Below are 13,686 nucleotides of genomic sequence, written 5' to 3'. Positions count from 1 at the left end.
GTTATAAACAATGGTGGAAATACAGGTACAGATAAAATCACATAGTAGTGACAAACACTGCAGAAAGGTTATTGAGGATAGATTTAGATTAGATACTGGGAAAAAATTCTTCTCTGTGAGGGTGTTGAGGTGCTGGCACAGGGTGCCCAGAGAAGCTGTGGCTGCCCCATCCCTGGCAGTGTTCAAGGCCAGGTTGGACACAGGGGCTTGGAGCAAGCTGCTCTAGTGGAAGGTGTCCATGCCCATGGCAGGGGGTTGGAACTGGATGATCTCTAAGGACCTTTCCAACCCAAACAATTCTGATGCTATGGCTGCTCATTAGTAGAATGTAGGCTGACTTTTGGTGAGGGCTTCTTTGGTTTAGGCATTCTTACCTGATTCTGATTTCACTTTATAGGTTTCCTCAAAAGTCGAGATCGTTCACATCAGAAGTTCTACACGCTGATGACCAAAACTCAGATGTTTATTCGCTTCATTGAAGAGTGCTCTTTTGTCAGTGATAAGGATGCAAGCCTTGCTTTTTTTGATGACTGTGTAGATAAAGTAAGCATGTCTTCGTCCGCATACAGGGTTTTTAACTTGTGCTGATTCCTACAATATCTTTATATTGTGCAAGTAAAATATATTCGAAGTGCAAGTTGATTTCCATTTTTTTCTTCCCTTTTTTAGTCACTGTAGCCTTCCATTTTCCTTTTTTTTGTTGGGCTTTGTTTCATTTCTGCTTCTAAAAGGTGAAGTAGCCCCTTGTACAGCTGAAGCAGAGGCTTATCTATTCTAATACCAGCTATTTTACTAGTTGATGCTGTGGGCGTCATCTTTCCACTATAAAAAATGCTCATGATAGTGCCATGAGAAAACACTTGTACTTCTACAGCTTCTATTTCTGTCAGTGTTTATTTCGGTTGGCTTTATTAATGATATAATTAGTTCTATGCCAGTGGTAATTGTGGGGAAACTGAGGCACTGGAATTACTGTATGTTTAGGATTTGCCATGGCTTTAGAACTGCTTGTGAAACTGGGTTTTCATTGACATGGAGTGGGTTTCTATGTAGGATTTCTTTGAACAATGATAACATCTCCTCTTCCCTTTTTCTCTTTCTTGCTTTCTCTTTGTTTCTGATACTATGCCTAATAGTAACATACAGAGTCAAAATATTGAAGCATACCAAGGACTGCTATGTGAATTAGAGCTTTACCCAAGATGCTCTTTGACCATCAAATTTCAGTGATTCCAAATATTCCAAAGTGAATATTTATTTATATATTACTTATATATTAATGTCTTTCATTGGCTAAACCAGTACCCAAAAGGGTATGCAGGAAAGAGTGATCTCATGGGTTGAAAGATGATACAAGACTTTCTTATGTGTAGCTATAGGCTACTGGGTTGAGGCAAGTTTTATGTGCTGTAAAATTAGTTAATCCATAAAATATAATCTAAGCCCTGCCTCAAATAATTTGTAAGAATAGTTTAAGTTAAAGAGTAATCTTGTGTGTGTTCCTTTATCCTAGGCAGCAGCAGCAGAGATTGTAATTGATTCCCCATTTCACCTACTGAAGGATATGGTGTAATTGTCTCACAAGTTTTCTTTTTCCAGGAATTCAAAAATTATCTCAATTCAATACATATTTAAGATACTGGCTTCATTGTATGTCACTGGTGGAACTTGTAACTGTGGGGTTTCTACATTCCTAGAAGTATTTAAGTTGCCAAGTAAGGTTTCGTTTATTTCTGCTCTTCAGGAGCCATATGTTCCTGCTACTTGGCTGGTTCAGTTTGCTAATACTTTCCATCTGTCTCGTGCAGTAAAACGTGTCACTGAGAACACCTCTTTGTATGTTTATCAAATCTTAAATATTCAGGAATTCTACTGAAACTACTTGATATATTTCCACCTCACTGGAGGGAGAGAACTGTGAAATAGACTTGCTTTTGTACATGTTGCTAAACTCTTAAGGCGTGAAGAATATGCGTCCTTCCATTCCACAGGTTGCTTATTCCTGTCTTTGAAATAACGTACCATTTGGCTGTAATGTGGTTGCCACTTAAACCATTCAAATAATGGTTATAAATGTAAACTGTGACAGTATGTGAGCTGAACACTCAGTATGTGAATAAAAAGCATGTTCTGTGCACTAGGAAGGAAATAGTTTTTGATAGTGCCAGCTCTTTGAGATAGAGACACATCTCCTGCCACACGCAGAAGCATTGCATATTGAGGCATTAGAGGAGAAACAGCTGGTGACAGAAGATCAAAGGCAAAAGCAATATGAATATCAGTACAAATATCAAGTGAAGGCTCTTAGGTGGTATGTAATACATGTTACATTTGCTCTCTTCCTTGTGGCTTCTGTGGTGCCATCAGTAGCAGTAGGAAGCTTGTAAGTTAAAGGCTTGTCTGTCCTTTTTCTCAAAGGGAAATAGTTCATAGATACCCAATATCTTGGTTGGGGTCACCAAGTTTTGCTTTGTTTTTTTTATTGGTTCTTATGATCTCAAGCAACAGAACGAAGTTCTTTGAGTACAATTGTTTTACAGTTTTCTCCCACTTGATCCTGCAGTTTGATGCTTTGAAACTTGCCTGGAGCCCAGGAGTATGTTTCTGTTGCTGCCTTTAGAGCAGGGACATTAATTTGCAAGTGCAAATCTCCTCTCGGCCACAGCCAGATTTATGGGCAAATTCCCACTTACAAAGCTCAAAATGAAACAAGTGCAGCTGTAATTTATGCTTAGTAATAGTGTTATTTACAAGGTGCCTTTCTTATATTTCCACATATACAACTGAGTTATCTGAAAGAAGAAAAAAAGGAATCTACCCTTCACCTCTCAGGTTACTGTTTCTTTAGGAAAACAAAGTTACTTTAATTAGTAAGGTCACATGTTTTTATCCCATTATCACTTTGAATGCATGTGTATTTCTGCAATCTCTGCAAGCTAGCATGACTTTAATGAATATGTAAGTGACTGAAATTGCTTAAATAGTGTTGTTTGTAGATTCTGTATACTTCAGGCAATTGGATAATAGTTTGTTATTGCTTTCAGTGTTAAAATAGAGAAAAAAAGGGGGGCAAAATAGCTTCTAATTTCATACTTAAAAATTAATTCCAAATTACTGCTGCAGTTGAAATCATAGTTCCAGAAATGGTTGTTTTCAGAAAGACAAACTTCTTTGTACAACTGCTTGTTATATTTACCTGAAAATAGTCAGCTTGGACTACATCACTGACAATCGATTGTTGTGTTAGGGTAAAGTTCAGAAAATCAATGCAAAACACTTGCTATTCACATTAACTTTGCAAGGCACCCTTGCTTTTAAGATGCAGTCCTTTGATGCTGCTACAGACTTTCTCCTGCTTGACCGTGTCATTGAAACAGCAGAAAATACAGTAACACAAGTGACTACTTTTTCATTTAACCTAACTCTCCAGGTAGATATGGACAAAACTGGGGAAACACGACTTATAGAGCTGGATGAGTCATACAAGAGTGAGCATACAGTTTTCATAACACCACCTGAGATTCCCCATCTGCCAAATGGTGAAGAGCACCCTCTACAATACAGGTAATACAAGGACACAGTAGGATGCGAGCCAAAATCCTAACAGCATCCTAACTCTGCAAAATCTTGGTTTAGTTTCTGGGTTCTTTTTATACCCACAAAGTACAGATTTTTCCTATAATTATGTCAAGTGAGTTTCCCTATGGGTTTCTTCATTACTGATGGGAAACATTTTTAAATCTAATTTAATCTTTTGGGTAGTTTTGATACTGTTCATATTGATTTTTATAAACCTCTGTCATGTGATGCTCACTAGGGATTAAGCCCCCCAGTAATTTTTTTATTAACTAGGATCAAGACTTTGACACATTAATTAAAGAAAATGCTATGAAAGCAAATGATTTTATCAACTGAAGTTGTTTACACTGAAATAACAGGTCAAGAGACTGTGCAGGGTCATGAAATCATGCAGATGGATTAGTAAACCACTTTGTCAGTGGTGTCTTTAAAGGTTTATGTTTGTGTTTTCTATTTCGTGTGTAGCTTCCAGTGCAATTATGTAATTGATTTCATTTGCTATTATGTGATGCGCATTCTGGAACTGCCTTCCAGGAGTTAATTGACATGTTTCTTTTACAGCTATAATGGATTTCCAGTGTTAAAACTGGATCTGTTTGAGCGACCAGAAGGATTTCTCAAAGCACCAAGTAACAAACTGTCCTCAAAAGCCAGTAGTCCCAACAGCCCATCACCAATGTTCAGAAGAACTAAACAGGTACTTGCAGTTATTCTTGTAGCATGATGTGCTCTGGAAAGTGACAGCTTGCTGCCTTCATCTTGAGTTGGGCTAGAAAGACCAGCAGTGGCTGCAACCTAGTGGTGTTTCACTGATTCAGTGACCATGCTAGTAGTTCTTTGGATGTTTACCTCTTCTTGCCTATACCATGTCATACAGGGCCCCCGATCACAGGTTGTCATTAGCTGTGCTGTCCCCATACCTTCCACATTCTTCATGCTGTTCGCTAGAAGCATAAACTATTGAGCTCCCATATTATCTTTTTAATTGCTTTTCACTATCCAAGAGCACTAACTTTCAAATGTTTCTTACAAAATAATGCAGACAAAAAAAATAGGCAAAAAATGTAAAGAAATACAAGTTTTAAAGAGTAAAATATTGCACAGGAAGTGGTTTTGGTATTACTCACTCTGCTTTAATTTTCTCTCCCACTTGTATGTTCATAATAATGTTGCAGTTTCCGCATGTTTAATGATATATGGTCAGTTTTTAACATGTAGGTTTGTGTAATGTGTATGTAAATACACACAAATAACCTTGATGATTCTTTACAGGAAATTAAATCAGCACATAAAATTGCTAAGAAGTACTCATCCATACCACAGATGTGGTCCAGGTGTTTGCTACGTCACTGCTACGGTCTTTGGTTTATCTGCCTTCCTGCGTATGTGAAAGTGTGCCATTCAAAAGTCAGGGCTCTGAAAACTGCTTATGATGTGCTGCAAAAAATGCATACCAAAAAAATAGATCCACCTGATGAGGTAAAAGTCCAGGATTCCAGAAACAGCCCGTGGGTTTTATTGAATGGGGTATATGAGACTACAGAAACACAGCACTAACTTGTGTGTATTTTCAGGTGTGCTACCGAGTACTCATGCAACTGTGTGGACAGTATGGGCAGCCTGTGCTAGCAGTGCGAGTGCTGTTTGAAATGCAGAAAGCTGGTGTTGACCCTAATGCCATTACTTATGGCTATTACAATAAGGTAAGTATTTTTGCAAGAGGAGGAAGACCAAAAGATGCGTTTTTATCCAGGCAAATAGAAGCAAACAAAGTAAGGGAGCAGTTCAGATGTAACTGTGTCATTTCTAGTAACTGAAAGAAATAAAAGATGGAATATTGTGTTGTCTTTGTAGTCTTAGAAGTCTACTTTATAACTGCCAATGTAACCCAATTTGAAATGGAAGTTTATTTCATACCTGACTGTTCCTTGAGATGACTGTGTTTGACTTCCAATATTTCCAAAATAGGCTGTTCTGGAAAGCACCTGGCCTTCAAGCAATCGAGGTGGCTATTTCCTGTGGATGAAAGTACGAAATGTTGTTTTAGGAATAGCACAGTTCAAAAAAGCATTGAAAAAGCTACCAGCAAACACATCACATACAGCAACTCCTGGTATAGTATTAACGTCCTCTTCTTTGTTACCTTCATGCTGATAAGAAAATTATTTCTAAAAGCTCTGTTGTGAATTTCATGATAAAAGCATTTAGAGGGAAAACCAAAAAGTTTTTGCAGAAATAGTCTGCTTGCTCTTTATTGTAGCTGCTCTTCATGGAGATAAAATATGAGCTGGAAATCGATGTGATAATTACCCTAGTTCATACAATAGCCAGTCTCATAACTGACAAACGTCTCTCCAGCCTTGCCTCTTTTTGTTTTCCCCATTTTTTGATGTTAAGAGGAAACCAGAATTAGTCCTTGAGTTTGTAGAACCATTTTCAGGTTCTGTGGACCAAGTGAAATGATGGTATTTATTTTTTACCTAGAATATAAGCACAGTATTTGAGGCTGTAAATTTTGGGTTGGTTTCCAGGAAAGATTTATGTGCCATTCAAATGGCTATATTACCATACCTGTAGTGTGTATTTTTCATAGCTACTACTTTCCACAGTATCTATAACTCACTACTAGTAAAGCAAGATAGTACATTGTGAAGTACCAGCAATATAGTTAGTTTAGATGTAGTTGACTGTTGAAGACCTTGCAGTGTACATGTAAGACTATCATCTGGATTATCTTTTTAAGGTCACTTCCACCCAGAGCTATTTGACAACCACACCAGCATCAAGTAAATTTTGCCCATTAAATCAATCAGACTATATTAATACACCTGGGATGGTGTTTTGTCATAAGAATGATCAAACAGTGGCTTGAATGTTTGCAGGGTTTTATTTTGGGTGGTGTTGGTTGTTTTCACCTTATTTTGCAAACAAACTCATGGTTGCTGCTGCATTGTTTCAATTTTTTTATTTTCTAGAGTAAAACCATGAGAATTACATGCAGAAACTCTTGAGAAACACTATGCTAAATATGCTAAACATGAGAAACACTATGCTAAAATGAACCCATGTTTAGCTGCCTCTTGGAGTTCTAGAAGAGATGTGGCATTTTGATCAAATAAACCAGGCAGCAGAATCAAAGACAAGCACTGCTTTAGTGCAGTATTTAAACAGAAATGTTGCAAATTACCCCTTTAATTTCATCCTATAGAGCATCGCTTTAATGCTACTACTGTAAAAGTAAACCAGTCACTTTTCTTACTTTTCTGTGGTAAAATGTTCACTGTTAATTACAATGTACTTAGGATCATAGAATCCTAGAATAGTTAGGGTTGGAAAGGACCTTAAGATCATCCAGTTCCAACCCCCTGCCATGGGCAGGGACACCTTCCACTAAACCATGTCACCCAGGGCTCTGTCCAACCTGGCCTTGAACACGGCCAAGGATGGAGAATTCACAACCTCCCTGGGCAACCCAAGAGTCCTTGATAAGAGTCCTTTGAATTACTGTGGATATTCAATTTATTTTGTTTAACTATGTCATGCTATTAACTACCATAACCATCTTTGTTATGTCATTGCCCTGTTGTGCTAGGAGGACTTTCAGACTCTGGCAATAACACATCATTCAAAGAAGAAGCCAAGCAAGGGAAAACGTGTCTTCAAGATATACAAGAACAAAAGGAGGACAAGAGAGAGAGTGACTCCAGTTCTCGTATGTATCTTGTGGATACAGATATCTAGTTCACTGTGGATAAATAGGGATTTCAGCAAAAGCTAAGTGGGACATCTGATGTTTTTTATAGTGAGTGTGTGCGATAATGGCAGTTTATGCCCATGCCTCAAGTTTTTTTTTCTCTAAGTGTAATTTTCTGGATGTATAATGGTTTAACTTTTAAAATTGCAGTTCTTTTTTTCCCCTCCTCTGTTTCAAATAAGTGATGGTGATAATATAAAGGCTTAATGATAATTACAGCTTCACGGTTTTGTCTTTAAAAAAAAATAGTTGTTTCATAGGCATAATCTACAGGGAAAGCTTTTCTACCAGTCTGTTTTCTTTATCAGTCCCCTAAGAGAAGAAGGGCTGAATTTCTGCAGGTCTGTGAGAGGGGACTCAATTATTCAGCTCCTGGGAATTCTCAAAATTTAGGAGGTGCTTCAGAAATGGGAGAAGCTTTGGATTCATTGTGGACCTTTTTCTTTTCTTCAGGTTTTATATCTGCTGCTCATGAATCCCTTAACTGCAGTTGAGCAGCATAGACTTTATGCAAGCATACAGCAGATGAAATTGCATAGTAAAAATGTACAGTTACTGGAGATTCCCACATTCATAATAATAAATTCTCTTCTAATAATATCATTACATTTTTCAGTGTGCTGTCTCCTACTATTTGAGTTACTTATTCCCTCATCAAGCGAATGTGGTGTAAAAGTATGAGAAAATACAGAACCTGAAAACTTACTTCAGTGTTTTCTTTTCACCACAGTCTTCCTTCTAGCATTAGTATTTTTTCTACAGTTTGCTTGTACATTCGTGACTTACAGGGATGTTCTTATGACCATGGATAAGGTGGCAAGCAGATCATTTATGTTTACTGAAACTTGTGAGGACACAGAAAATGTAAAGTCTGCTGAAAGCTTGTATTATTTTTAGCCATAATTAAGTCAAGATTGTGTCTCTCCCTGGTAATAGATGTGGTGAAAATGTTTTGTGCTTATGAATGCACCTTGAGAATATTAAGTTGCTCAAATTTGTTCAGAAAAGTAGTTTTCTATTTTGGGTAGCCACCTGCAACAGAATTTCTTTATATCAAAAAGAGGTGAACATAAATACTGCAGCATTTGCTTTATTTCTCTTGTGTAGTCATGGTCATGCATGTGGGGTTAAGGAGATCTGGACAAAGATAGTCTTGTTGGCCCTGAGCTCTTGCAAAGGCAGGACAGAATACTCTTATGGCTGTGATTTGAAAGTGAACACAGGTGGTCTTAGGCTCCACAACCATCAATTTTGTATGCAAGAACTGATTACTTGGCCTCAGTGTATAGAAGTTTATGGAAGTTCAAGTTATAAAAGTCATGCTGGGAATTAAGTATCCATAGTTCAGTCATTAAGCTTGAAAACCTCTGCGCAAGTAGATATCGGCCTTATGCATCAATGGGATATGTACAACCTGCTGTCAGTCCTACATGAAACATCTAATAGGTCACAGAACTTGAGATTTAAATTAAGTTGCTTTGTTTCTAAAGAACTGTCTGTCCTTTTCTATATACAGTGTCTGAAGTGGAGAGCACAAAAGGGAGTGGTGACTGCCTGCCTAAACTAAATTACCAGAACTCAAGTAATGCCAAAACCACTTCTAGCATCGTGCGGCTCAATGGTACAGTTGACAGTACCGTAGCAGAAGCCAGCACAGGTGAGTGGAAGAGAAAATAGAACTGAGCTTTCTAACCACTAGCACAATATATAGTGAATTCCATCTATGTTGTAAACTGTTCCAAAGATGAGACAAGTTTACATTCTTATGTACTTTTGTTCCATTTTCTTGCATAGCAAGACATAAAGAACCATGTTTCATCTGTTTTTCAGAGAGTTCTGTAGGATTGCTCTTTACATCATCTTTTGAGGATGCCAGTGATGCAGAAGTTATAAAAAGTAAATCCTTAAGAAAGAGACATAAAAGCGCAGTGGAACCTGACTTAAGGGAGATACCATGGGAAAGCAGGAACCGTAATCTGAGTGGAGATGGCTTAGTGGGACTCATGATGAATAGAATAAATCAGGAAACAAACCCTGGAGAAATGGTTGAAAAACTAGGAGCAGATGCCAAAATCCTATCTAGTGCATTACAGAAAAGCATAAGGCCAAAAACTCTTAATATCAGAAGTTCTTCTTTAGGATCTAAGAGAGAAAGCCTGGAGAAAGAATCTAGTGATGAAGACGCAGCTTTTGATTGCAGTTTCACAGATAAAACGGAGTCTCCTGTTATCTTTGATTTGGAAGACTTGGATGCAGAACCTGAAACAGCTACAGCAGTGAAACCCTCCAGTGAAAAATCCAAAAGGCTGCAGAGAAAGAGCAGCTTTCCAGTAAAGCCAGTTGAAAAGACAGATGTTGAAACCGGATTTGATCCACTGTCTCTGCTGGTGGCCGAGACAGAACAGCAGAAAGAGGAAGAGGAGGATGATGATGATAGAAGTGTTTCTACTCCATCTGCAAGACGAGATTTAGCTGAAGAGATAGTTATGTACATGAACAATATGAGCAGCCCATTGTCAAGTCGTGCCCCAAGCATTGAGTTGCAAAAGCCCTTCGATGACAGAAATGCTAATAAAAAGAGTCCAACAATAATCCAGCCTTGCAGGAGGTCCAGCCTTCCCCCAAACTCCCCAAGGCCATCCAGTCTTATCAAATCCAAGAGTTATCATGCAAGAAATGAAGAAAGGACAAGAGATAGGCTTTGGTCCTCCCCAGCTTATTCCCCAAATAGTCCAGCAAAGGAACAGCCACAAGATGCAGCTAGTGCATTAACACTTGTGTCTTCACCATCATTCAACTTGGATACGCTGTTAACACCCAAGTTTGATGTTCTAAAAAGCAGCATGTTTTCTGCTGGAAAAGGGGTTGCAGAGAAAGCTAGCAAGTGGTACTCAAAATTTACAATGTATGCTGCATCCTCAAAGGTAAATTTTTATCATTACTCCTCCCCCTCCAAAAAAAACCCAAACACCTTAAGCTCCTATAAATTAAAGAAAAAGCTTTGTAAAGTTTTAATCACTGACTCTTGTGTGATGAACCCACCGTTTGAATGCAAGCATCATGGTAGACTATGTACATTAAGTTGTTTTAATCACGTTTGAATTGCAAGACCCCTAATCTTATTGTCCTGAATCACATCAAATTTTGGCTCAGAATATATTTAATGGGGAAACATAAATATAGCACAGTGTTGTGACAGTGCAGAGGGGACTGCTCTGTCTTCCCATATTTACCTAAAGAAAAAATGCTTAAATAAACAATAATGGCTTTAAGACTTTACTGCTTTTATGAAAAAAGGAAAATCTGCTTATATTGCTTATCAAAGTGATTTAAGGCTAATTTTGAACTAAGACCATTTGGTTAGAATGTTGTCTGCTGCTACCAACTCAAACCAAAGCTCACTGCGTTCCCAGTCCTTGGGAATGAAGGTAGACACAGTTTGCTCTTGGTCTGCTGTCCTATGTGTTTAAGATTGATCTGAGACTAACTAACTGAAGTGTTAAGGATGCCTTCCTTATCCTAATGTATTCCTGTGGCTGCTGCTAACTTTTATAGCAATGTGGGAAGAAGTTACAGAATTAAAATGTTTAAGTTCCGATTTAGGTTTTCATTTCTTAGAGAAATATTTTTGCGAGAATCCTGATGTAGCTGTTTAACCCTGAGTGAAACTTGCCTTGTTTCACATTGGTTCTGAATACACATCTGAGCCAAGTGATTTTCCAATGAGAGTTCACGCTTTGAATTTACTGAGCCAGAGAAGCCTACCTCTTATTTTCAGAAGTATTTTTGCTTTCCTTTCTCTCAGTGCAATTTGTTTTCTTCTCTCAGGATCAAAATTCAGACCGAGCAAGCGTTTCATCTCTTGGAGCTCTGGACTCAGAATCTACTTCTCTAACTGATGAAGATGTCTGCAATGATTTTGAAAGTGCTTCTCCTCAGGAGAATACCACTTCAGAAATTAAAGGAATTGGTCTCAGCAGGACAAGCCTAGAAAGCTCAGCTTCCCATGATGGCTCAGCAAAACAATTTGACCAGTGTGGTAAGAGTTTGTGCATTGCAGCATTCGGAACAAAAACATTCCAGTTTTACAAGTTTTCTAAGAGTAGTAGTAAACCCTTTTTGGAAAATTGTTACTATTTTTATAAGCCACTATTGAAGCTGATCATCAGACAGACTTTGGGGTTTGGGTTGGGTTTTTTGCTGATAATTGATAGGGACTGTTGAATCAATTTTTGTTGTACTGTCATTATGGAGTACAGTGTGTTAAGCTGAATCAAAATGAAAGAAAGATCTGTCTACTTAGATCCCTCCACTTTGCACTGAAAAGAGCATGCCCAGACTTGGCTTCCCAGTGTGTGGGATGGGAAGGAACTGGAGAGGAGCAGTGGAGAATTAGTCATGGTCAGGGTACTGGGGCATCCTAAGGCTGAGGGGAGCCTGGCTCGTTCACTCTGGCAGAGAGAAGGGTCAGGGATATCTGCAGCACCTCTTATCCTTGCCTAGCTTTTGTCCAGACAGAAAGTGTGGGTATGAATTACTTAATCTGTAAAATTTGTTTCCAAGCTACCAACTGTTGTAAAAAGAAAACTGAACATATGGAATTTCTGTGTTGGTAGGTTTTATTTCTGCCATTGCTGGTGCTGGGCAGATGGCAGCCTCACACTCCAGCTTCACGTTTCTTTCTGTCTGAGTATATCTATTTGTTGCATCTTCCATCACACATTTTATAAGTGCATTATTGTTTGACCAGAAGAAATGCATATTCTGAATACTAATACTTTGGTTTTTTTCTGTTAATAGGTTCTCTTTCAAAGTTCCCTTTACCTGACAAATCAGAGTTGATATCTTCTTGCAGTACAAGCAGTACCAGCGTGTTTCAGAACTACGCTATGGAGGTACAGGATGATTTATTGATTTTAATTGATACACTAAAAGCATATGTCTTAAAATATAAATGCTATCTGAAGCTCTGGTAAAGTTCAAAGCTTAAAATTAATCCACTGAAAGATGGATAAATATTTCCTTGACACAGTAGGTTTCATTTCAGATTCTGCTCTAGAAATGTCTTTATTGCAGTCAGATCTCTGGTCCTTAAAGCTGTAGGTCTCAAGCGTTTGAGAACTGGATGCCATTGAATTCAGGCATCCAAATCCCTTGGGCAGCTAAATTTGTTTGAAGTGAAAATGCCAAGACTTAAATAGCGCCGTACATTTTAAAATACAGAATAGATAACTAGCTATTTCTTGTTGCAGCTTCCTGTAAGAGCGCTTTGCTTTTCACTATTACACTGATTCTGGGTGGCTCTCTTTCCCTTTTCTTTTTTGTTTGTTTCCTTTGGTGGATTTGGACTAGTGGCTGGTCATTTTCATCTTTCCTTTTTTCCCCACATTTTTATTACGCTGGCAGTCACTACAGGAGAGTGTTTAAATTCTAAGAATGATTTATGTAGCTGCATAAATATCCCTGTTTGCAAAGAGATTACAAATGACATGTTACAATATTATAACTGGCTTGTTTTCCTCTGAGAAGCCATACAAGGATCACCTAACCCATTAGCTGAAGTATATTTATTTCATGAGCATAGTTCCAGACCCCAGTCTACTTGCTGCAACAGAACATAGACCTGCATTTAATACCTTTTTCAGACTATGCTCATTCCAGTCATTTACCATATGCTAGTGCAGTTTGGATTTAAGATGTAATAATTGTTGTGAAATACGTAAGTTTAAACCCAAATGTTCTAACATGAAGCTTGGGAGCACATACATGACTGAACTTGTGTGAGTGGCAAGCAGTATTCATCTAAGGGCCAAGATTTTGGTGATAGTTTTAACTGCTTTGTAAAAGAAGAGTAGTTTTGAGAATGTGTGATAGTGGACTTCTGTGCTCTGCTGCTTGCAGGTCCTCATCTCAAGCTGTTCACGATGTCGAACTTGTGACTGCTTGGTTCATGATGAAGAAATCATGGCAGGTTGGACAGCAGATGATTCAAATCTCAACACCACGTGTCCATTCTGTGGCAATTTATTCCTGCCTTTTTTAAGCATAGAGATCAGAGATCTGCGGCGACCTGGACGGTAATAACATTATCTTGATTTTCCTCAATTCTGAATGCTCATAATTGTGAAGTGGTGTTTTCTTTTTATTTTTTTAATGATATTAAGCTTTTGCTTTCTCTGCAGTTACTTCCTGAAGTCCAGCCCTTCTACAGAAAACATGCAGTACCCATCACTATTCTCAAATCAGAGTGGGAAGTCCTGTAGCACTGCAGCTACTGTTGGCCTTGCTACATCTCTAATGTCTGTTCAAGAGGATATAAATTCAAATAGGTAAACCTGCATTTTCTGCCTAGA

General features: G+C 38.2%; 1 protein-coding gene across 5 annotated transcripts in view; it reads left to right on the top strand.

Annotated features, from left to right (window-relative positions):
• DENND4A (DENN domain containing 4A) overlaps nt 1-13,686 on the top strand; it is a 53,076-nt gene that overhangs the window by 32,066 nt on the left and 7,324 nt on the right. For all 5 annotated transcript variants that reach the window (XM_062601742.1, XM_062601740.1, XM_062601743.1 and 2 more), the window contains 13 exons: nt 398-543; nt 3,431-3,564; nt 4,141-4,276; nt 4,852-5,058; nt 5,154-5,282; nt 5,548-5,692; nt 7,172-7,291; nt 8,850-8,990; nt 9,164-10,257; nt 11,162-11,372; nt 12,134-12,228; nt 13,235-13,410; nt 13,516-13,662. In XM_062601742.1, coding sequence (XP_062457726.1) covers nt 398-543; nt 3,431-3,564; nt 4,141-4,276; nt 4,852-5,058; nt 5,154-5,282; nt 5,548-5,692; nt 7,172-7,291; nt 8,850-8,990; nt 9,164-10,257; nt 11,162-11,372; nt 12,134-12,228; nt 13,235-13,410; nt 13,516-13,662 — 2,881 coding nt within the window. The remainder of the gene's footprint in view (nt 1-397; nt 544-3,430; nt 3,565-4,140; nt 4,277-4,851; nt 5,059-5,153; nt 5,283-5,547; nt 5,693-7,171; nt 7,292-8,849; nt 8,991-9,163; nt 10,258-11,161; nt 11,373-12,133; nt 12,229-13,234; nt 13,411-13,515; nt 13,663-13,686) is intronic.

The sequence above is a fragment of the Pezoporus occidentalis genome, unplaced genomic scaffold (assembly GCF_034315485.1).
Source record: "Pezoporus occidentalis ecotype Australia unplaced genomic scaffold, CSIRO_AGI_Poc_V1 ctg72, whole genome shotgun sequence".
In the NCBI taxonomy this organism is placed as follows: Eukaryota; Metazoa; Chordata; class Aves; order Psittaciformes; family Psittacidae; genus Pezoporus; species Pezoporus occidentalis.
The sequence above is the reverse complement of the archived record's forward strand: the minus strand, read 5'-3'. Positions and strand labels throughout refer to the sequence as shown.